The sequence below is a fragment of the Neomonachus schauinslandi genome, chromosome 1, assembly GCF_002201575.2.
Source record: "Neomonachus schauinslandi chromosome 1, ASM220157v2, whole genome shotgun sequence".
In the NCBI taxonomy this organism is placed as follows: domain Eukaryota; kingdom Metazoa; phylum Chordata; class Mammalia; order Carnivora; family Phocidae; genus Neomonachus; species Neomonachus schauinslandi.
Genome location: NC_058403.1, coordinates 63,493,187 through 63,517,274, shown reverse-complemented (window position 1 = coordinate 63,517,274; position 24,088 = coordinate 63,493,187). Strand labels below are relative to the sequence as shown.

Sequence of the window (24,088 nt, the reverse complement as noted above, 5' to 3'; positions counted from 1 at the left end):
AAAGAGTCTGAAAATCTGAACTCTTTTTGAAGTGTGCCTGTGATGAAGAGAATCTCAAAGCAAATATAGCAGGATCTCTAGAGTCTTTCTCGGGTGTCCCCAGTTGTGGCTGAGGTCCTACCTGGGAAATAACAAATGCTTATTCCCCACCCTCCTACCCCCTTCCCCCACCTCCTCCACTGCATTCTAAAGGGACTGGAAGGACTCGGAAAGGCAGATCCCAGTAGGATTTAGGAGGAGGTAGCAGAACTGCTCTGTTATCAGACCTCCCATCCCCACCTCCCCCAGCTGAAAACTAGTGATTTGAATGAAAAATAAAGAGTCACAGTACAGTTCTATGGGGGTTCTCCCTTACCTTTTTGAAAGGGGAGGAGAGGTGGTGCTCTTTCTGATCCTTCACAACAAGCCTGTGAGTGAGGGCCTACCCAAGATTGAAGGTGACCGCATCAAGGTCACATGGGCATCTATTTCTGAGTTGGATGTCTCAGGGCCTATTTGAGAGACATGGGCGGAAATGTAAGACAGCAGCAGGTGGGAAGCCTGCACTCCCACTGCTGGATGTAAGCAGAAAGGACGAGCTTCCCCTGGGCTGAGTGGACTCCTCAGAAGAGAGTTGTCTTGAGCCTTTCCTACCAGTGCTCCACCAGTAAGAAAGATCTCAGGGCAACACTTGAGAGGAGCAAGGAGCCTAGAAGAGGGTGGGGAGGAATGTCCCCATTTCTCCTCCAAGTTCCTTGGGCCCAGGATTGATGGTGGTGGGGAGGGAGGAGGGCATGGCATCAAAGTTTTAGAATTGATAAAACTGGACTGGAATTCCTACTTCTGGGCATAAATCCAAAGGAAATCAGGGGCACCTGGGTGGCTCAGTCAGTTAGGTGTCTGCCTTCAGCTCAGGTCATGATCTGACGGTCCTGGGATCTAGCCCCGCACCGGTCTCCCCGCTCAGTGGGGAGTCTGCTTGTTTCTCAGCTCCCCCCCCCCAACTTGTGTGCACGCGCGCTCTCTCTTAAATAAATGAATGAAATCTTTAAAAAAAAAAAATCCAAAGGAAAACAGGGTCTCAAATGGTCTGCACTTCCTTGTTCACTGCAGCATTATCTACAATAGCCAAGGTATGGAAACAATCAAGTGTCAACAGATGAATAGATAAAGAAGATGTGGTATATATATACATACAATGTAGTATCATTCAGCCCTGAGAAAGAAGGAAATCCAGCCATTTGCAACAACAGGGATGGACTTTAAGGCATTATGCTAAGTGAAACAGCCAGACAGAAAAAAAGACAAATACTGCATGGTATCTCACTTATATGTGGAATCTTAAAAAAAAAAAAAAAAGTCAAACTCATAGAAACAGAGTAGGAAAGTGGCTGCCAGGGGCTGGGAGGTGGGAAAATAGGGAGAGGTTGGTAAAAGGGTACAAACTTTCAGCTGGAAGATGAATAAGGCCCAAGGATCTGAGGTAAAACATGGTGGCAACAGTTGATAACACTTTATTGTAGAATTGAAATTTCCTGAGAGTAGAACTTAAAATGTTCTCACTGCAACCCCCCCCAAAAAAAATAAATATGTGCAGTGATAGATGTGTTAACTAGATGGGGGGAGTCTAGTCACAATGTGTATGTACATCAAATCACCACGATGTACTTTAAATACCTTATATGTGTCAATTACGCCTCAATAAAACTGAAATTAAAAAAAAACACTGGACTGGGATCAACTGGATTGGGTTTTATACGCTCCCCACCCCCCACCAAAAGACCAAAAATTATGTGATCTGCTAAGGGATAGGAGAAGCAGCTTCAACAGGGTACTCTGAAGGCAGTAATGGAGGAAAAATAAAATCATTTCATGTTCGTTTCTCACTAAATTCAGACGATTGACCAAACCAGGTACAGAGGTAAAACAGGTCATGCCTCAGATTCCACTTGTTAAAATTCTCTCCTGCTCTTTCCTATACTGTAAGATTGATATAAACATCCCAGGTCTGCTGTTTGGTTAGTGCTAAGAGAATTCTAGTGTTCCACCTTGAAAGTGGAGGCTAACTACTGGGAAAAGAAACCTCAGAAAGACAAGGAGAAATGTTTCCTCTTTTACATCTCCAGAAAAGCACTCACTGTTCTGTGCTATAAAGTGAGATCTTATCAAGTGGGAAATCGAAAGCAGTCATGAGGGTCTCCAACTTATTAATCTTCTGCTCAGGAATCTTGCGTAAAAATGTATACACTATGTGTTTTCTATGATTCTAAACTGTCCTCAGAATATTTATACAAAGGAGTCTTTTAAGACACAGGAATTTAAGAAGTTATTACATTGTTCTGTGACTTGTAGCCCAGCATCCTTGAAATTCTGCAACTCCAGTTGGTTGTCTTACTGAAGAATCTGTTTTCGTACTCGTAATATTTAAAACATGTTTGTTTTCTGAAATATTTAAATACATAGGAGAGTTTTTTGAGCCAGAAAATGAACTTTGGAATTCCCTTCTCCCTTTATGTATAGAAGACTTATAAGTCCCATGCCTTTGCTGGAGTTCTGCTGCAAATATGGAGCTGAGAGCTTTGTCGCATGCAAGTCGGCACAGGTGCATGGTTAAAGCATCAGACTCTCCATCTCTCCCAGTGCATCACAGGATGCTCCGGGCAACCGTGAAGCAGCAGGTGTCTGAAACAGATGTGGAACTGCATGTTGAAAGCATTCACATCCACACAACATGATGAACTTCCCAAGTAAATATTTATTGAACGTCTCTCATGGGCCAGGCAGGGAGGCCACAAAGAGAACAAGACAATTCCTCACAAGGAACCTGAGGTTGTCCTCAGAAGACACCCAATGACCACACAACAGGATCAGTGTGATGACAGGGCTGGAGACAGAAGGCTGTGGGCATATGAGGAGAAAATGGCCAAGTATCCAAACAATCAGAGCAGGTTTCACCTAGAAGGTTCTACCTGAGCTGGGACTTGAAGGATGATTAAGAACCTACCAGGGGATGAATGGAGCACTGGGTGTTATACGCAAACAATGAATCATGGAACACTACACCAAAAACTAATGATGTAATGTATGGTGACTAACATAAGATAATAAAATTAAATTAAAAAAAGAAAAAAACCTACCAGGTGAAAAAGGAGAGAGAAGGGCAACAAGAAATGAAGAAAGGGGGTGTGCATTCACTGGAACATGAGCAGAAGTTCGGCATGACTGATTTGTTATTTGTAAAGAGAACTCTGGAGGGCAAGGAGGAAAGGAAGACTGGATTAAGGCACCAGGCAGGTTAATGAACAACACTCATTCATATATACGGACTCAGTAACTCCCGTGTTCCCAGGTACCATGCTAGGTTGTGTGTGGAGGAGAATAAAGACAAGCAGATGGACAACAACAAAACTGGCAATACGTGAAGTGTCACGGCCAGGGATGTACAGGGTACAGCTAGGAGTAGCACCTCCCCAGACCTGAGTAGCTTGGACTGCAGAAATCCAGCTGAAAGATGGTTGGTGCAAAAAGGTAAAAGAGATAGTAGATGTGAAGGATATTGAGGAGGCAGAACCACCTGGCAGATGCTGTTGGGACCCCACATATCACCCTCGCTGTTCCCATGCACTGTACAGCTTGCCGCTGCAACCATCTCTGAGTCTTCTGCCTGAAGACATCTGGGTTTGGCTGGCACAAGAGGCAAGCCAAGGAGTACCAGAGAGTTAGCATCCCGAGGATAGGTCCTCAACCACTGTCAGATGGAAAGGGGCGGATAAACACCTCAGGTTTGCTTGCGCCTCAGGTGGGACACCTTTGAGCAGTGGCTTATACAGAGAACCCAGATGGACTAAGTCCCAACTGCCCATAGTGGTAACGTGCTCAGTAACATACCTTCTACTGGCCTCCCTCCCCTCCCTGTCTCACTTCCCCATTCTCCTATCGCTTCCTGGAATCCCCTCCCCAGTAAATGACTTGTACTTAAATCCTTGTCTCAGAGTCCAATTTTGAGGAACTCAACCTGAAACAAACAGAAAAAACTTACTCAAAGCTTAGACAATGAACATGAAGACTCAAATATGAGGCTTGGAGACTTCTACCTTGGGGAGATGCTGACCCTGTCAACTGAGATAAAGATTCTTCAGGATAGAAAGAGGGACAGATTTGGGGGGGGAAACAGGATGAATTTGGAAAGATGAGCTTCAGGTGCTCAAGGGACTTGTCATCTCAAAATTCCTGGAGTACAAGGTTAAAACTCTTGACTTGGGGAAAAGCGAAAAGAAACTGGACTACACAAGAGGAAAAAAACCATAAGAAATGATGTCACATCTCCCTAAAGGGTGATTATAGTGTCTTCCTTTGACCCCAGAGCATACAAAGCCCTGGCTGTCTTCTCCAGCCGGTTTCTGTATTCCAGTTTCTCATAGTTGGAGCGGCTCACTCCTTTCAGACCATACATAACTCCCCACCAGCAGCCAGCAATAGCAGCTGTAGAATCGCTGTCTCCCCCATGGAAAAAGGCTCGGTGGGCAAGCTCCTTCCAGGAGTCTCCCGCACCCAGGATGGCATCGTAGGCAATCATGGGGGCGTCGTGCCCACTGCTGCCACCCCAGCCAGAGTAGCTCACCGAGGCATAGAACTGATCCCTCTCCTTCACATCAAAGGGCTTGGGGAAGATAGGGGCTGACTTGCCATCCAAAATCCCTCTAAGTTTTAGGTATTTTTCCCATTGGTCTTGGAAGTAGGACCTGTAGGAAGGAAAAATTCTACAGTCAATTGAAAAAACAAATTTGAGAGCCATAAGGAAAGGTACCAGATAGATGTGTGAACAGGGAAAATTCCAAGATGACTTCAACTTCTTGTGCTAATATCAAAATTGTAATTAGAAACTCAAAATGAGCTCTAAGCAGAATTTGTTCAATAAATTTTTGCCAAAGATTAATATAAACAAGGCACTGATACCTGTTGCTAAATAAAGAAGATACATAGGAAGTTAAAGGTGAGAAATGAAGGTCTATTTTTCCTGAATTGAGAATAGTGTCAAATGTCACCTGCCAAGGGTGAAATTTATTTAACTTTTTTCCTTTTCCTTTCCCTTTCCCTCTCCTCTCCTCTTCCTTTCTTTCTCTTTCTCTCTCTTTCTTTTTTTAAGTAGGCTCCACGCCCAGTATGGAGCCCAGTGTGCGGGTCCTGAATTCACAACCCTGAGATCAAGACTGGAACTGAGATCAACAGTTGGAAGCTTAACTGACTGAGCCCCCCAGGTGCCCCTTTATTTATTTTTTAAATTTTATTTATTTATTTGACAGAGAGAGAGTGCGCGCGCACACAGGCACGGGGAGCGGCAGGCAGAGGGAGAGGAAGCAGCAGGTTCCCCACTGAGCAGGGAGCCCTGTCGAGGGGCTTGATCCCAGGACCCTGAGATCATGACTTGAGATGAAGGCAGACGCTTAACCGACTGAGCCACCTAGGCGCCCACTTTATTTTCTTATTAAAACTTGTATAAATTTAAGGCATACAACATGATATAATATACAAATACATAGTAAAAAGATTATGATAAGCTAATTAACACATCATCTCCTTATACACTTATATTGCTTTTTCAAGACAGAACTTTGGAACATCATCACCACAGGTGATTTCAGCAGAAAGCTTCTAGACCTTTTTACTCTAAGAAAGGTGATGTGACGTGAACTCACTAAAAAGGGGAACCGTGGCTTTACTACTTACGAACTAACTAGTGAAAAAAACCTATCTCTTGGGCACTGTAACCAAGGATTTCAAAACACTGTGTCATGACAACACTGAAGAAACAAGTTCCAGGAATAAGCAGGAAAGTTCACAGCAGTATGAACTTTGCAGTACAGGACAGCCACAAAACCGACAGAAGGCTGGGATACAGAACAGGATCCCTACACAACAGAGAAGCGCTGCAGGTGTACCACTCATTGAGGTCTTCACTGGCTACTTGGTGGCAACCACTGCAGGCACTGAACTTGAAACCCTTAGCAGGTGGCGGTGCTGGATGCAGCAGATAACAAAAATGGATGGTGAAAACCAGGATGGTTGCTTTGATCTATGAATTCTAAGCATACATATGCATGCACGTGCAGTCAGATTCAATCATTTTTTTTTAAGATTTTATTTATTTATATTAGATAGAGCACATGAGGGGGGGCATGGGGGGGTCAAAGGCAGAGGGAGAAGCAGGCTCCCTGCTGAGCAAGGAGCCCAATGTGGGGCTCGATCCCAGGACCCCGAGACAATGACCTGAGCTGAAGGCAGACAGTGAAATGACTGAGCCACAAAGGCACCCCCCAGATTCAATCATTTTCCCGCAGGAGCGTGCATCTACCAACTTACCAGTGTTGAAGATTCTTCTCCAAAAAGTAGCCTGATTGGATAATGTACTTTTTAGCTTCTGGTAGCACCTCCATCAGTTCTTTACCCCATTGCCTGGGAGGCTTGCCGTTCACAGCAAAGGCTGTAAAAAGAGCAGAAACAAGGGCTCCCAGGTAGCCTGTGGGGTGGTGGTGGGTCATCCTGCCGCTCTCGATGCTCACCTGGATCAGTGTGTCCAGCTGGCTGAGGTGAGGGAACCGGAGGCCGATGCACATGGCACGCATGGCAGCCCCGCAGCCACCCTCGTGGCTGTTAAAGGGAATCCTCCAGCCATTGGCCTCATCTGGCTTCAGCAGCAAGGCATTCTGCACTGAAGCACCCCCTGGGAAAAGTCGGGGAGAGCAGAGGGTCAGTGTAACCAAAGCAAAGGTCCCTGCAGGAGGAAACAACCAAGCTCGGTCTCTAAAGTTTCTTTGATGGACAGGGAAATCCCCCAAAATATGATGAATGCCCCCAGACTCCAAACCCCAAGCCAACACTGTTCCTTACTTTTTTTTTTTTTTAAGATTTTTTTTTTTTAATTTATTTGAGAGAGAGAATGGCAGAGAGAGAGAGAGCATGAGAGCAGGGAGGGTCAGAGGGAGAAGCAGACTCCCTGCTAAGCGGGGAGCCCGATGTGGGACTCGATCCTGGGACTCCAGGATCATGACCTGAGCTGAAGGCAGTTGCTTAACCAACTGAGCCACCCAGGCGCCCCTGTTCCTTACTTTGTATATAACCCCTAGCATGAGAAGATTGATGATACAAGAATCAGACTCATATAGAGTGTCTTGGAATCTTTATCAGTTATTACTGAGACATCATAATAACTCCAAAAGATAGGTTTAACATATTATTGTCTTTTCTTAAATGACTAAGGTAAGGCTCAGAGCTTAAGAACCTTGCTCAAAATCACTTAACCAGCTAGCTAGTGGCCTCATCAAAACCATCAGACTCAGAGCCCAAGCCCTTAGATAACCCAATGAGAACCTGACCAATGGAGATCTGAATGCTAGAAAGTGGCTGCAGGTTCTACAGTGAGGAATACCAGGCTCATAAAAGGAGCCATGGGTTCAGAGCAACAACGTGCCTTTGGGTACCCTATGTTTTGTAAGCCTCTTTTTTTTACTTAATATATAATATCTTTCCATATCAGTCAATATTTATCTGCATAATTTTAAATGGCTGTGAACACATTACCATAATTTTAAAAATTAGAGAACATTTAGGTTGTTTCTATTTTTATCACAACTACAAAAAACAACTGTCTTCTTGATATTTAAATCTCAGTCAACATTTTTAATGAGTGCCTTGGGCCTGTTTTATTCTCCACCTGCCCGTGACCTCCACTGGCCACACTCACCTGGTGCCCAGCCATCCATGTCTTCCATGCAGTCTTGGTAATGCTTAGCAAGTAGGGCATAGAGGTGAGCCAAATCCAAGACTTTGCCGGCTTCCACAAGAGCTTCAGCCGTGGCCAGGTGCATCACCGTGTCATCGCTGACTCTCCATCTCTCCACATCGATGGCGTCCAACCCACCACGCTGGGCCAGCTGCTGGTGAATCTTTTCCCCATCCCGGAGAAACTCCCACTTCCCGTTGAAGTACCCCAAGGCATCTCCAGCTGCACTCAGCACCATGGCAGCCACATATCTCTCCATCAGTCCCTCACACATGGTGAGGCTGTCTCTGCAGGAATATTAAGATATACAGAGGATGAGGAAAAAGAAGAATCAGAAAAAATAACGGCCCTACCTACATGTTACTGAGCACTCACTACTTGTAGGGCATTGTATTAAGTGCATCTCATTTAATCCTCACAACTGCTCTATAAGAAATGTATTAGACCCATTTTAGGGGTGAGTACATTGAGGATCACCAAGAGAACGCAGTATTAGAAACATGATGTGCCTTATCTTAGGTCACAGAGCTACTAAGTGGCAGGGCTGGGATTCCAGCTTAGGTCCATCTGACTCCACAGCCAACGATTTTAACTATGACTCCATCTTTGCCTCTCTGTGAGTAGCAAGCCCATTAAATTCTGCGAGTCAAACCAAGCTCATCATTTTCTCTTTTTAGTTGGGATTTGGCCTTGGAAGTATACCCCTCCTTTATTAAATAGTAGTACTTTCCATTGGCATCACAATACACAGTTTACAAAGCACCTGCACATTCTGTCTCAGTAGTAGGCAGGGATGACAATACGCATTTCACAGATAAGAAAACTGAGGCTCAGAGAGGGTAAATTCACACAACCAGTGATGGAGGCACTTGAGATCCAAATCTTCTGACTCCAGGCCACTCCTCCTCAGCACAGATCTACTTACCTTGGGCAACCTCTTTGTGCCTCAGCCTCTACATCTCTAAAATGGTGACAAAATAGTAACAACCTCACTGGTTTGTTGTGAGAAGTAAATAAATTAATTTTTGTAAAGCACTTACAACAGTGCTTAGCACATAGTAAGCACCATTTTTATTCATACACAACCAGGGGAATAGATTTTTCTGTTATTGAACTAGAATACTTTCTCCCCACAACCTTCCTTTCAACATCAACATTTTAATTTTGTCTTCCTGCTAAATGATTTGCCTTCTAGAGTCTTAGGATCTCAGCTAATATTCCCTCCACAAATCTAGTCCCTGGTGAAGTGCTGGTTTCCCTGGAGGTGCATTTCCAATTCTCCATTGTGCCCTACCGCCTGCAGCATTCATGTTCAGCCCTCCACCGTCTGCCCCAACTCTACCCACCTCCTTCACCGGCAGGGGCCAGGCGCTTTTAAACGACCCGCTGCTGTGGGCCAGAGAATGCAGGCTGGCAAGCACCTGGAGAAGAGTAAATGATGAAGACCAGCTGAGCATACCAAACCAGAGGTACTGACCTTACTGAGTTTCTTGATTCACAAAGGCTCTCTGTAAAACGTTGTTTACGTATTTTATTATTTACAAACGATACCTAGGAACTGGAGTTCCGGGCTACAAGACCTGGCTCTGCCAAGAGTCAGGTGTATGACTGTGGACAAGCCACCCACTCTGGACCTTGACTGTCCCATCTATGAATAGGAGAGTGGGGGCTCCCACCGTGCGCTGAGACCTTCGCAGTCCAAGCTTAGCTGGCTTTTAAGCACCAACTTTTAACCCCCTGTATCCCCTCTCCCAATGTCCTCAGCTTCTAGTCTGCCATTCCTTCTGGCTCTACCCGAAAGTGTGTTTTTGTGAAGGGCAAGCAGAGGTGGCGGACGATGACCATTTCTTTCCTCGGAAATTCTCTTTTAACATTTACACGTACTGCTCTCAGCCTCCCGGTTTCAGAACACCATTATTCCTTAAACTCCTCTTCTACCGTTTACATTCTTGGCCCCGAACTATAACTATATATTCATACAAATTCAAAACTTCAAAACTAAGGTCTGGGCAGCGGCTTCCTGGCGGTCCTCTCCTTTTTTTTTTTTTGGTAGTGGTGGTGGGGAAGCACGCCTGGACAGGGGCTGGGTGGGTGCCTGGTCACCGCCTGGTAGGCGCGCGTTTGCGCGCGCGCGGGGGGGACGCGGGGCTGAATGCGCGGGTCTCCGGCGGAGGCGCGCGCGAGGGCAGGGCCGAGCAAGAGTCGGGGGAAGGAGGGCAGGCGGGACCCCGGGCACTGCCGGGAGCCGGGCGCCCGCGCGGGTGTGGGAGGACGGCGAGGAGGAGTACCTGCTGGCCGGTCCTAGAGCGCGCGCGAGGCGAGGGCGGGGCCGAGCGCCGGGAGCTCAGGGTGCGCGGAGAGGTCTGGCTGCAGCCGGTGTGTGGAGACGCAGAGCCACCCCGCCGCGAGCGGAGCGCACGGGGAGAGGGCGGAGCCGCGCAGCCGCGTTCGGGGGCCCAGGTTCGACGGACCGTGGACAAGTAAGAGCTGCGCGCCTTCCCGGCAGCGGCGTGGCCTTTTGCTTACGGGCAGGGCCAAGGGGACCTGCGTCACCGGCCACCTGGGCTGGCCACAGTGCCGGGCAGCGCCTGCCATTTCGGAACGTCGCGGCTCAGAGAACCAGACTCTCAGACTGAGTGACGATGACTCACCTGTAGCCCTTTGCAGACGCCTGGGCCTTTCAGAAGAAATGGGAAAATAATAGCACCTACTTCTAAATGGTGGTTGTAAGGATTAATTTTAACTCATAATTTATTTGGTAGCAGTTTAGAATTTTTGCACCCTGATAGTAAATAAAAGCAAAGAAAAACTAACAGTATTTTTGTTTGGCTAAATTAATTATGTCACCCTTGAAAAGAATGAGAATCACCATATGTAAGTATTCTGTATACTTGTCCAAAATTGTAATTTGCTATGCCTATCTTTCTGGCTGTAATTACCCAGACCTGGCTTGAGAATTTTGTTTTTAATTGAGATGCAAATGCACTCCTTTGGTGTTCTGTTCAATGAGTTTTAATAAGTATATATACCTGAGTAACCATAGTCAAGATACAGAATATTTTCATTACTCCAAAATGTTCCCTTGTGCTCTTTTCCAGTAAGCCCCCACCTCCACCTTCAACCTTAGCCAAAGTGATTTTTAATTGTTTGCAAAAATCAAATCACTGTCCACCTCTGAGGATGTAGTAAAAGTTCCCTGGTGAGGGACATTTTTTAATAAGCATTCCTATCAAACTCATAACCGTTTCAGTTTAAAATGTCTGTTGAGGATATTGTTCATATTACATAGTGCTCCTTCCACAAGAATCCATGGAAAAAGTGTTTCTTTGGCTTGAATATAAATAATAACTAGGGTTGTTCTTAGCCATTAGTTTCCTTTTACTTTATGGTGCCTGTGAACCTTGCTATCACTTGGACTCCTGACTCATTCATGCTACTGAATGGCTGCAGATAGAGGTTTGTACAGGACCTCTGAGCCATAAACTTGTCATCCTTCACCTTGTTTTACCAAGTCCCATACTTTATTAGCCTCCATCCCCACTGAAAGCACATTTTTTTTTACTGTGGTTAGTTTATCTACTGCCTTCTTTAGTATCCTAGTGCATAAAGCCAGCCAAAGGCTCTGCCTTTACTTGGGAAGAACAGCAGTGCACCTGAACAGTAATGCCCCAGGGTTTTACTTCTTACTTCTCACAAATTTTAAAGGCTGATCTAGATGATATAAAATTTCCTGGAGGTTCTGCCCTATTACAATATGTAGATGACTTCCTTCTCTGATCCCTTTCCCAAGCCTCTTCACAGGTGGACAGCATCCATCTGTTAAAACTTTTAGCTTTAAAGGGACATAAAGTCTCTAAGGAAAAATTGTGCTTTGTTCAAGCTCAGGTTTGATATCTAGGGCACCTGATTTTGGCACAAGGACTACATCTAGATCCGAATAGGCTTCATGACATCTTGAATTTCCCAAAATTCAGAACTAAGTACCAGCTATGAGGTTTTTGGGGGGCTAGCTAGCTACTGAGTGTGGAAATTGTCCAAATCTCTCTCTTATGGCCCATCCCCCTAGATGTTTTACTAAAAAACTACAAACTTGACCTTATTATTTAGGAAGATTAACATGACTTAGCCTTTAAAGCCTTAAAGGAAAGCTTAATAAATCCTTCTGCCCTTGGATATCCCAATGATCAATTTCTCTTTTTTCCTTTTTGTATGTTAAAAAGAATGGAATGCTCTTATGGTACTCACCCAAAAACATGGGGACCACACTTACCCAAAGGATATTTATTATAGCCACCAGCGAGGCCCTACTGTACAAGGGTACCCTCCCTTGTCTCAGACCATTCCTGCCACAGTCCTTTTAGTCAAGGCCACTGAAGAAATAATCATAAGATCCCCCCCGCCCCAATTATTCTTGCACTCCATGTGGTAGAAGCCTTTCTAAATTCTCACCATACTCAGCACCTTTCATCTAGTCGCCTCACCTCCTACAAAATCTTGCTAACCACTTCTCAGATTCTTCCTCACTGTAATAACCTTAACCCTGCGATTCTTCTCCCTTCCTCCCCTGAAAAAACCTCTCACTACTGCTTAATACTAACAAATCACCTTCTGACTTCCATAATGACTTACAGGAAACTGCTTTATCGTGCTGACCTTTCACGGTTTATTGATGTTTCTTATTTAAAAGGTGAAAATGATAAATATTGTGCAAGCTATACGATTGCAACTCCTTTTTGAAGTTCTTGAGGTGGCACCATTGCCTTTGGCTACCTCAGCCCAACAGGCCGAATTGTATGCTCTCCCTTAGGCCTGCATTTAGCCAAGGGCCACACTGCAAATATCTATACTGACAGGAGATAGACCTTTGGAGTAGCTCATGACTTTGGAATGCTGTGGAAACAGCGAGGCTTCCTTATTTCCAACAAAGATAAAATTTTAAATGGTTCTCACCTTCAAAATGCCATATTATTAGATGCCATAATTCTACTGGCCACTTTGGCTACTTTCAGGTCTCTGGGCATTCCAAACACTTCACTGATGTTTCCACCAAGAACACTGTGCTCAGAAGAACCAACAACCAAGCCTCTGTCATGGTCCATGGGGATGTTCCCCCGATGATAATCTAGAAAAATTTACTAGAGATGTTCAAAATTGGCCCCAGAAAAAGGAAAACAAAACTGGAAACCTAATAACTGTTTGTTCAATAAAAAGAGCACTTTGGTTTGGCCCAAATAGAAACCCAGTCCTACCGGAGGCCTTAAAATTCCCATTACCGACTACTGTACATGCATTGAATCATTGGTTCACTGATAAGATTATAACTCTTGTGAATGCACACTAGTGGGGAAATAACGAAGAACTGCAAAAAGTGCCTATTTTGCTTGCCCCGCCTGTCCAAAATACAACCTAGAGAAATAGAAAATACAACTGCTCTTGGACACTTTAAATTCCCCAATGGGCATTCGAAGTTTGGTAAATGGATTTCATTCAGCTTTTCCCACCTCAGGGATAAAATTACGTTTTAGTCATGGTTTGTATGTTTTTTCACTGGACTGAAGCTTTTCCCTGTAGGCAGGCTACTATCTCTTCTATGGCTAAAATCCTATTAGAGAGTGTTATGCCTACCTGGGGAACCCCCCTCGAACTTCATAGTGACTGGGGAGCTCACTTCATTGGTCAAGTGCTTCAAAGGGTCTGTGCTATTTGGATAGTTCTATGACACTTTGTGCTTACCACCCTCGATCCTCACGTCTAGTTAAATGCACTAGCAGCATCGTTAAAGACTCAGTTGGCAAAATTTGTAGAGACTCTTCAAATATCCTGGCCAAAGGCAATGCCATCAGTCCTTCTAAGTCTCAGATCCACACCTTCTGGAACCCACAAACTGTCACCCTTTGAGATAATCACAGGGTTCCCACTGCTCATGGCTCCTGTTTCCGTTGATCTACAGCTGATAAAAGGAGATATATTTCAATACCGTAAAGGCCTAATTGCTTCTGTTGAAAATAACCATGCTCTAGTAGAAGAGTCCTTCCACAGTACACTCCCAGGGGATGAAGGCCTCAAGCATCACTCCTTATAACCCAGAGATTTTGTCTCTTGGAAAAGACAGATCCAGAAAGACTCTCTTCAACCTCATTGGAAGGACCCCCATCAGGTACTGTTAACCAACCCCAGTGCTGCTAAACCCCAGAGAATAACCCCTGGGAATAATCCATGTGTCACACTAAAGACTGAACAAACCCCAACTTGGGCCTGCACATCAACTGGAGACCTGAAAATTTCCAGGAGTTGAAGCAGATGGCAGCTGAAGAAGTCCACTTTCCTAAGATGACCGGACCAGGCCTATAAACCTTCCTTCCCTTGTTCACTCTCTCTTTCTTCACCCTCTCTTCCATGGGGAGACAATGCCCTTGTCTGCATTTGCCAATCGCTTGTAAAACCGGGGGGAACCTCTCCAACTGTCAGATTTGTCATCAGAAACCTTGGTCTGTCCTGACAGCAGGGACTCCTTCGTTTACCCTGTAAGGAATTTTGCTGAAATCCCAGATGCCACTGTATTCCTAAATTGTTCCACAGGTCCCTTTTATAAAGTCAGAATACAAAATCCACATACCCCCGTTCCTTGCCTCAATTTAACCCAATGCTGGGGTGGGAGAACGAGATGCATCAAAAATACATATAAAAGCTACTGCAGAGCAGTCAGCATAAATCAGACTATTTGTAGGCTTGCTATCAAATCCATGTATTAGGGTAGTCTTTCAATAAGTAATGATAACAGTGTTTGAGTCTTGGCTGAATGAGGCTAATGCCTCTATTAGCAACACAGGGTCCATCAATGCTAATAATTATGAGGGAGCCCTATGTACACAACTTGGCTACTTTACATGAGGAGGTTTTGCAATGGCCGCTATACTTGGGCACCTCACCGTCTTGACAGCTGAAGGATGAAAGGGCAATGTGCTCTTCCTGTATTTACCGTTCCGTTTTCTCTACATAACAGATCAGAAGCCTACCACTGGTCCACTCCACTAAGCCCCCATGGCCATCTTAAACAGAAACTTCTAGGAGGCATACAGGACTCTGGGTTTGCTGAGGGAGAGATGATCAGGAATCTCTCCCTAATACTGGGAGAGTTAGCCAACCACAGCCAAGGCAATAGCAGCCCAGAACTAATCACTTGACTTGCTGCCTAAAGTAGTTTTGGATAATTGAATAGCCCTCGATTATTTACTTGCTGAACAAGGAGGTGTTTGAATAGGCAATACCACCTGTCCCATATGGGTAAATTCTTCTGGGGAATTAGACCCCCAACTGCACAAAATTAGGGAACAAAACATTGGCTGCACTAAATTTCATGTAATGATCCATGGTCCTTTGGCCTCTCTCTGGTTACCTTCAGGTTTGGGCTCCTGGGTTAGAGCCATCACACAAACTAGATTTGTCACGTTACTTTTTGTTTTGTATAATCATTTTTAAACTTTGTACCTATTGCCTGTCAAGCATTTATAGAAGCAACATGCCCAATAGGGTGATGCTAACTCAATACTTCAAGATGATCTCCAATGGTTATTTATGACCCTGATAAGATATAAACTTTAGGTGGGAAATGCCTAAGAGTTCTCCCTCCTACCCTTCCTTGTTACTCAAATGTGACCTCAATGTTTTCCAACCTGTGCACTTTCCCTCTGACATGAGTCATGACAACCAGGAAAGGTCCTTCCTGGCACCAAGGGACAAAACCACTAAATGCAGAAAACCTGAGTCCTGATCAGTGATGTTTTCAAGGAAACATCTTGAACAAAAGGGGGAAATGTGAAAATAAAAGAAGGCTTCGTTCAAAACAGTCAGGCAGCCCTGAAGAAGGAAGCTCTCGTGCACGTACCACACACTGCAGTTTATTTTATATACCCAGACAGGAAGAAGCTTACTTCACTACCCCAGCAGGAGGAGTGAAGATTTTCCCTTTGCCCAGCAACAACCCAGCCAATGAGAAACGGCCACATCTCAACCACTGAGAAATAGCCACAACCTTGAACTCTGGCTCTCCTCCAGTAAGCTTTCATTCAAAACCACCCTGCCCAACTTTCTCCTTTCCTCCATAAAAGCAGTCCCCTCTCATTTGTTCTCTGGGTCTTGACTATGTTTTACTGAAGTTTACGTGTCCCAAATTGCAATTCCTCTGCTATTCTTGAATAAACTCATTTTGCTGCTAAAATAACTGGCTATTTTATTTTTAAGTTTGACCTACTGACATTTTTTTCTCCTTGGTCAAGAATTAGAAAATATTTCTGGGACATCAAGGACATGGTCATGCAAACCAAAAGAATAATTTGTCAGCTCCAAATACCTGCAAATAACCATTACCCTCCCCCCTCCCACCGCTCCCCATACTCACCAGGCTTAAATAATAAAGACACTTATTATCTAATATAGCAAAATGTCTAGACATATCTAGATCAGCTTACAAAAAAATATCTTAGAAAGCAGAAATCCCCAGGGTTAATTATTTGTCATCATCCGGGACCGAGTTCCTTCCATTTTCCTGCCCTGCTGTTCTCACTGCGTTAGCTTTATCTCCAGGCTGACTTCTCTGACACGTACAAAATCCAATTACAATTACAGACAATGTCTAATGGGAAAGGCTGTGTCTCTTCTTTCAAGGATGAAGAAACTGTTAAGAAAGCCTGTCCCTGCACCCCCTCCAAGACTAAACCAATCACTGGCAGGCAAGTTAGATTATGAGTTCCCCGTTGATCAAGGATATAACATCTTCCCCTAGAGGTAGATACTTACACAAAAACCAAGCTTTTGTTCATAAAGGAAAGAGTGAATGCTGTTCTGCCAAGAAGAACTAATATTTATCTGGCATTTTACTAATGCTAGGCATTAGTGTAGATGCTGGAAAGAGAGGTGTTGAAGATTTAGTTCTTCGCCCCCAGTTTCACTGAAGGAGACGTACTGCAAGTATTTCATTACTCACCAATCCAGTAGTATTTGCCATTTAGAGGCTTTTTTTTTTTTTAATTTATTTGACAGAGAGAGATACACAGCGAGAGAGAGAACACAAGCAGGGGGAGTGGGAGAGGGAGAAGCAGGCTTCCCGCAGAGCAGGGAGCCCGATGTGGGGCTCGATCCCAGGACTCTGGGATCATGACCTGAGCCGAAGGCAGACGCTTAACGACTGAGCCACCCAGGCGCCACCGCCATTTAGAGGCTTTTATTGAGAAATAAACTTGTGGGACTCAGACCTGATCTCTGAGATGTTTCATCTGTATGGTGGAAATAATGGTACTTTTCATAAAGAGTTGTTAACAATGTCCGGGAGTGATCTTCATATATCCTACAGACGTTAAACACATACTGTGTACCAGGTATATGCTAGGCCCTGACCCAGGACCCTCTCTCGTGGAATGGACCTAGCCATGTAACCTCATTTTAGGCTGCTGACTCATGATATTTTTAAAATATTTTTTAATAAAATGTTTACATTTTTTAAATGATAAAAGTAATGCATATTTCCAGCAGAAATGTTGGGAAAACTTCCAAAAATTTCTCCTAAAAAAATAACCACACGTGTTCATGAAGATAAATGTTCCTGAATGTTCTTTGCAGAATTGTTTCTAATAGCAGAAAGTTAAAAATAACCTCAATATCTGTTTACATGGGAGTATGCATTTCCTTCTCCTAAATCATGGCGTAATTATGGAACTGTTCAAAACCATGAGGTAGACATTTAAATCAGTAGACTATGGGTAAATAATCAAGCTCACCTAGAAAGAGCTGAGAGATAATTTTGTTAGGTAAAAAAAATCAAATTTTAGAATGAAGAATATATACGGTCTTAGGTAGGAAAAAAAAGAGCTGTGTGTGTGTGTGTGTGTGTGTGTGTGTGTGTGTGTGAAATGACTGAAGGGATACGTATCAAGTTGTTAATAATGATTATGATTATCTCTCAAGAGTACGGTAATGGGAGAGTTTGCCAGGAGTAAGTAGAAACTTTTAATCTTCCACAATTAGAATTTTTATATATTATGTGTATAAAGAAATTTTAGAAAACATAGAAAAAACAGAACCACTCACATTTCATCACTCATACTGTATATAGTCTTTATTTTATGCGCATGTTTTTTGAAAAAAATTGGATCATTTTGTATATACAACTTTATATCCTATTTCTAATACTATACTATAGTGATATATAATTGTGATACATAATAGTGATACATAATTGATTCCAAATGCTCAGATAAGATAATGCCTCTGGAAAAAAACTCCCTTTCATATTGATACAAAGAAAATAGGCCCTGACATTCAGTAGTTCTCCAACCAAAGTAGGTCAGAGCTGGTTCATTTGAAGGAAAACAGAAGCACAGATAACTGAAAAACAGTGTATTAAATCTTTGCCACTTCATGGTCCTGAATGCGTAATACCACATCTAGTTAAAGCATGAGAACTTAAAAAAGAGAGCGAGGGAAAGCAAGCTCATGCACTAGCTAACAGGAAATGGTTAAAAGGCAGGGCCCCTTGAACTCTCAACCAGGCACAAAATAACAAAAAGATTCAAAGGAAAACATACCACAGAAGAGGACTTCAATAAACATCTGTTAAAATGACTTAAAGTGGGGGAAAAAATGAAGTAGAGGCTTTTTAGAAGAAAACAGAAAAAAGCTAGTACAGGAGAAATTGGAAGAGCCCAAAGCAGCTGCTCACATTGTGCTGTATCAGCAATTCAATCCAGAAGACTCGGTGAGCACATCACCCTGGGCAAGGCAGTAATACCCCGATATTGGGCCAAACATTTTTCTAGATGTTTCTGTGAAGGTATTTTTTAGATGAGATGAACACTGAAATCAGTGGATATTAAGGAAAGCCAATGATCTTCCATGATATTAGCAGGCCTGACCAATTCAGTTGAAGGCCTTAATAGGAAAGAAGACTGACCACCATGGAAGGAGGAATTCTACCAGCAGACTGTCTCCAGGCTTGATGTAAAGGAAGTTTTCAACTTTTCATGTTTGTACACCCTGCTCCTGGGCTCCCGGGGAAGCTATACTTCAACATTTACCAAGTCAAATTGATTCCGCAAGACCTCAAAGCATGGGCTCTATTTCTGACCAGAGCACACATTGTACATCTGCTTTGTTAAAGAAAATCACCACAAAGGTGTCTTCTGAACACAAAAGACAAGAAAAAGCAAGAGATTTCCCTCCTTCCCATAGGGTTAAAGTCCTACAGCCCTGCATATATTAGAAACTTAAGGTTCTGCAACTTTCTGAAGTGTTCTTTGTCTAATAATTTGTAACTTTTTATGTAAACATGTACATAACCCTACACCAAATGTTCCCTCTCTTCTTTGTGAAGACTGTATCCCAGGCAGCTGTCCTAACTTGGGCTCAGATAAAACTCTCTTCCTTTTCTTTTTTAGATATTCTAAAAGGGTTATTCATTTTGCATCCACGGACTTCAGCTACAGCATCTGCTCCTCCCTGGGTCTCCAGCCTGCTGGCCTACTTTGCAGATTTAAACTTGCCAAACTCCACAGTCAGGTGAGTCAGTTCCTTAGAATAAACCTCTTTCTCTCCATGTGTATACATACTGGTTCTGTTTCTTTGGAGAACACTTACTAATATAGCATATAAGATGTGCCAGGCCCTTTGCTAGGTCCTCCTTGCAGTTACAGAGGTAAGGCAAAAATCACACTAATAGTGGAGACTTGGTAGATATAATGACATTAGCCCACGAGACTATGACAAGAGGGAATGTTCAAGGTACAAGGTCAGCAGATATGAGAGAGACATAGCCAGCTTAGAATGTTCAGAGAAGGCATCCAGAGAAAATTACACCTGGGCTGATTTTTGAAGCATAATTAAGATAAAGGTAAAACTAAAGTTGCCAGAAGCCCAAAAATAGCCCAAACAGCACACAGGAGAAGCAAAAAAAAAAAAAAAGGTAAACCAAAAATGCAAGTTTAGGTTGGCATTTTCTCCCCAAAAGATGCACAGTTGCTCGGCCTGGAGTAACTGGCTAAATATGCATCTGCAGAATGATGAAAATGCCAACAAAATATTCGTGGAAATATTGAGTGGAAATTGTGGAAATTATGGGTGGAAATATGACATCCCATGGCCAGGAATTATTTATGTGGATTCTTTCTAAATAAGCCCAAATCCTTATTGATAATATTATTACATTCAGGTTCAAACTAAATGTAGAAAATGGATCCAGAGCTAAGTAACAAGGAATAAGAAAAAGGATGCTAACCTGGTAACTCAGAGAAAAGAGCAATGCAGAGCTGAGATTTTTTTCACACAGACCGAGTGGTTTTGAGGAGCTGGATAATGATTCTCTATCACCCTAAAGTGTTTCTGTTTGTTTTGAGCTTGTAATGGATATAAATGCCCCCCCCCCCTTCTGTGGATGACTGAATGAGAGAAAATAAGCTTAAAGTAAAGCAGGAGATAGTTTGGTTGTGTTTAGGGAAGAATTCTTTTTCGAACAAAACTAGAAAGGATACCTTTTGAAGGAGTTTGCAGCATTTTATTGCTCAATCCTTCAAGAAAGGAAGAAACAAACACTGTGTCCTGAAGACTTGAGGTTCTGTGCCTGAAGGTAGGGACCTACCCCCAGATCCTGGCCAGTCCCTGTTCTAGGATTGGGGGTGATTAAGAATTGGGGGAGATTAAGGATTGGGGGATTAAGGATGGGGGGAATTAAGGATTCAGGGGGGGCGGAATTAAGACAGCCATTGGCTGCCACTCCCCTAGCCACAATGTCCACCAGAGCCCTTAACAAATTTGCAAAAGTCACTCTTTTCAGTTTTCTATTTCATTTTCTTTGTCCCGTGAGAAACATAATAAGGAGCCAACCACCAGGCAGGAAAAAAGCCAGAAATGATCTTGGTGCTTTCAAAACAGGACAGTGCGGTGCCATGAAAGCAAACTTCAATGAATTAAAGATCGTGGGAATTAGAGATTTAACAGGAGTGTGTTATTTTCTGCTTAAACACACCAAGCTATTTATCCACCCCTAAAATGGAGTAATTGCCCTCCTTCACTTTCCTCCTTCTTTCTCCTTCAAGTTTTTCCTCTTCCTCCTCCTCTCTCTTCCCTTCCTCCCCCTTCTTCTCTTTCTTACTTGTGGAATATTTTTCTGAAAAGTGAAGTAATGGTTGCCATTTGCTGCTGGGCGCAGGTTATAAGCCAGTTCGAATGAAGCAGGGCGAGGAGCCAGACGAGCATCTCAGCCCCTCCACTGAGAGGCTGAAGGTCGCTGTGACTGTAAGGTAGAAGTTGCTACATCCTTCCTCATCATTATTCAAAATATGCAGCTGACACTCAGACCAAGACAGAGATGTATGTAAATGCTCACCAAGCTTTTTTTTTTTCCTCACAGAGAACATGAAAACGCAGTGGGCCCCTGTCATAGAAAGTCTTGCCTAGCGTGCTTTATAGAGCTTGAATATTCCAAATCTGAGATGGACAGAGCAGCCACCCACTGAACCCTGCCACAGACTTGTCGCTGGGGCGACACAAGGTGCCTGTGCTTTCCCTGTCTCCTACCCACACTCTCTGCTGTTTCTGGCTGCCTCTGGAGAGATGGTGTCTTTGCCAAGAGACGGGAAGTAGAAGAGGCCACGTTTATTTAGTAAACGCTGCCACCACTCCTGCCACCCCACTCTACAGTACATCTGTGTCTAATGCCACATTTCTACCTCTACAGAAATGTGTACAAGATGGGAGGGATGTGAGACCCTCCCTTGGGCTTAGATTGTCTTGATTTAAGGAGGCAGCATTGATTAAAACACCACTATTTCAAATTGTTTCTTTCTTTGGCACCCTAAAGTTTTTTCACTTTCCAGAACATGGCACCCTAGTAATATTCAAGTCAGGTCAGAGCCTTTCTCTTCTAATAGGGAGAAAGACAAGGTCCTTCCCACTGCAGGTAAGTTTTACAAAAGCATCCATAAAGAAACTGGAAATCTGGAAATGGAGTCTCTTAAAATTACTGGGCCTGCATACCCTTTGAAAATCTGCAGGTGCCCTTGGGGGTTTATCTCAGTTTGAAGATGTTGCCGTAGCCCAAACAGCTGCACCTTGTGGGTGGCAGGGAAGCACAGCACTGTGGATGCTATACCAGGAGGGCCGGTGTGGGAGCGGACCTCGCAGATCACATCAGAGAAGCTGCCACTCACTTCGTGCATAATATTTGTCTCAAATGCAGTCAGCAATTTTTTGAGGCCTGAGCTGAGCCTTGGGTCTTATTCCCCCTAGTGAGGTCCTGTATCTGCCATACCACAGGCCTTGTCAGAGCCTAAGCACAATCATGAAGTGGAAAAGCCTTTATTCTTTCCTTCTCTTCCTTCAGGATGATTGTCACTCCTCCCCACCCTGTGGACATCCAGGGGCCTCAACGGTCATCCTTCCCTATCAGCTTTTAATTTAAAGGGACCTCAGTGCCCTCGTTAACACTGAAAAATATTAGGATAGATGACAGCTTACACTGTGATTTTTGCCAGGAGAAGCTACTTTCTAATAGCCTGAAGTCAATAGTTCAGACACTTCTCTACCATATTCACAATGTTTACCATATTCATGTATCATATCTACATTTCCTTTTTTTCCTCTGAATTGACTTACCTTTCTACTTTTACAAATTTAGATAGAAAACTATTGTATCTCTACCATAAGAGCATCCCTCCTGTCTCAGCCTAGAGTATCCAGAAAGCAAAGTTGGAAACAAAGGTCTAGTTTATTGGGAATGTAGTCCAGCGGTGCAGAACGGGAGGATTGAGGCAGGGAAGAAAGAAAAGCCAGTAGAAGTGTGCTTTACCACGCTGGCTTCTGCTGCAGGCAGCTGGTACTCAGTCCCACTAGGGCCTTCTGGAAACCCTCATGAAATGTCTCTCAGAACTCCCCACCTGGAAGCTGTCAGCTTCCAACCTCCTCTGGTCAAGAGTAGCCCCATGGGCACTAACTACCCCCATATTCCCAGGCTGCACATGTTTAAGTACAGAACTTGCAAGGGTAACCCATGTCAAAGCAAAAGAGAAGCCCCAGGGCCAGGAGCCGACTGCAAAAGGTGCAGGCCCAGGCAAACTGCTGTCAGGTTCTATTTGTACAAAACCAGTCAGCTGCACCAGCATGTCAGCTGTTTACCCACAGAATGCTCCAGAATTCTACACAGGCTAGTTGAAAACAGAGGGAGTCTGGGGGTGGGGTGAGGGGTAAGGGGGTGGTACTAAAGTCTTCTTCACCCTACCCCTCAGTCTGTCATTGTGCTCACCTGACGTGCCTGGGATCCTGTCCAACATGGCTGCTGGAAGTCCCGTCTGTGAAGATAGTGGGGGTGGGACTGCAGTTAAGGGCAGCCTAGTGAGCCCAGCACTCTCCAAAAAGTGACCACGACATATGAGGTAGACAGCCCACTCCTGCATTGGCATGACTGTTGAGGAGAGAGGGGTAACTGGGTGTTAAAACAAAACTTGAGACTCAGAAACTACTGGCCCACAAAGCTCACAGTCTATCTACTGCCAAAGCCAACCCCCAACCTTGGCCTCCCACTCACCCCCAGGCTGCCCTCTACAGTCTTCTCTCCCCTTGAGACTTTTGGTTTGTGCGAGGTGGTGAGGGAGGTGCTGTGTGACTTGTCTTAGCCACACCCTCTGAGGAGGTGGCTGACAAAAAGGGACAGCAAGAGCAAGCTTCCTCAAATCATACATAACACGCTACCCATCCCCTGCTTTGACTTACATGCTTCTGGTGAAAGAACATCAGCTAGATCTTCTAGTGAGTAAAAGGAAGTTGGAAGGGGCATTGCCACCTCTGGTATATCACCCAAAGAAAAGCTGAGCAACCTGCCATTATTTTGGAGACAGCAAGAAAAGAACATCTCAGAACTGGGGCCTCATCCTTTGATTTTTTTTTTTTTTTTTTAAACACGAGAGAAGAAGAGGAATTGTTCTTCAGCAAGTAAGTACATTTACTACTATCTTAATATGGGATAGCTCAGTAGGAATAGTTACCAACATCCTGACTGCCTTTTAAATAAGCATACCATCACTCCTATCTCCAAGATGCATACTTACTTCCAAAGGAGCCTCCCTGGGGTCCCAGCATGGCTGGTGAGTCATCAACAGAGTTACGGCTCATAAAATTCTGGTGAAGAAGTGGATCCGAGCTAATCCTGGTTAAAATGGAGTGTGGCTAATAAAACAGTCAAGTGAGGCTAGAAAATGAGCTCTGGGATGGTTCCCAAGAGGGGTCCCAAATGTCTTCTGAGTAGCATTGGACTGTGTCTGTGGTGACAAGCTCAGAAGATCACACTGG

The 24,088-nt window shown here is 44.1% G+C and overlaps 1 protein-coding gene across 1 annotated transcript; it reads right to left on the bottom strand.

Annotated features, from left to right (window-relative positions):
- Positions 1-4,000: 4,000 nt before the first annotated feature.
- Positions 4,001-10,164, bottom strand: ADPRH (ADP-ribosylarginine hydrolase). The gene is made up of 4 exons (XM_021691948.2): positions 10,048-10,164; positions 7,721-8,046; positions 6,340-6,700; positions 4,001-4,721 (listed from the first exon to the last, which is right to left on the bottom strand). Exons 2-4 carry the CDS (start codon positions 8,031-8,033, stop codon positions 4,307-4,309), a joined length of 1,089 nt encoding a protein of 362 aa, XP_021547623.2. The 5' UTR covers positions 8,034-8,046; positions 10,048-10,164; the 3' UTR covers positions 4,001-4,306.
- Between the last annotated feature and the right edge of the window lie 13,924 nt (positions 10,165-24,088).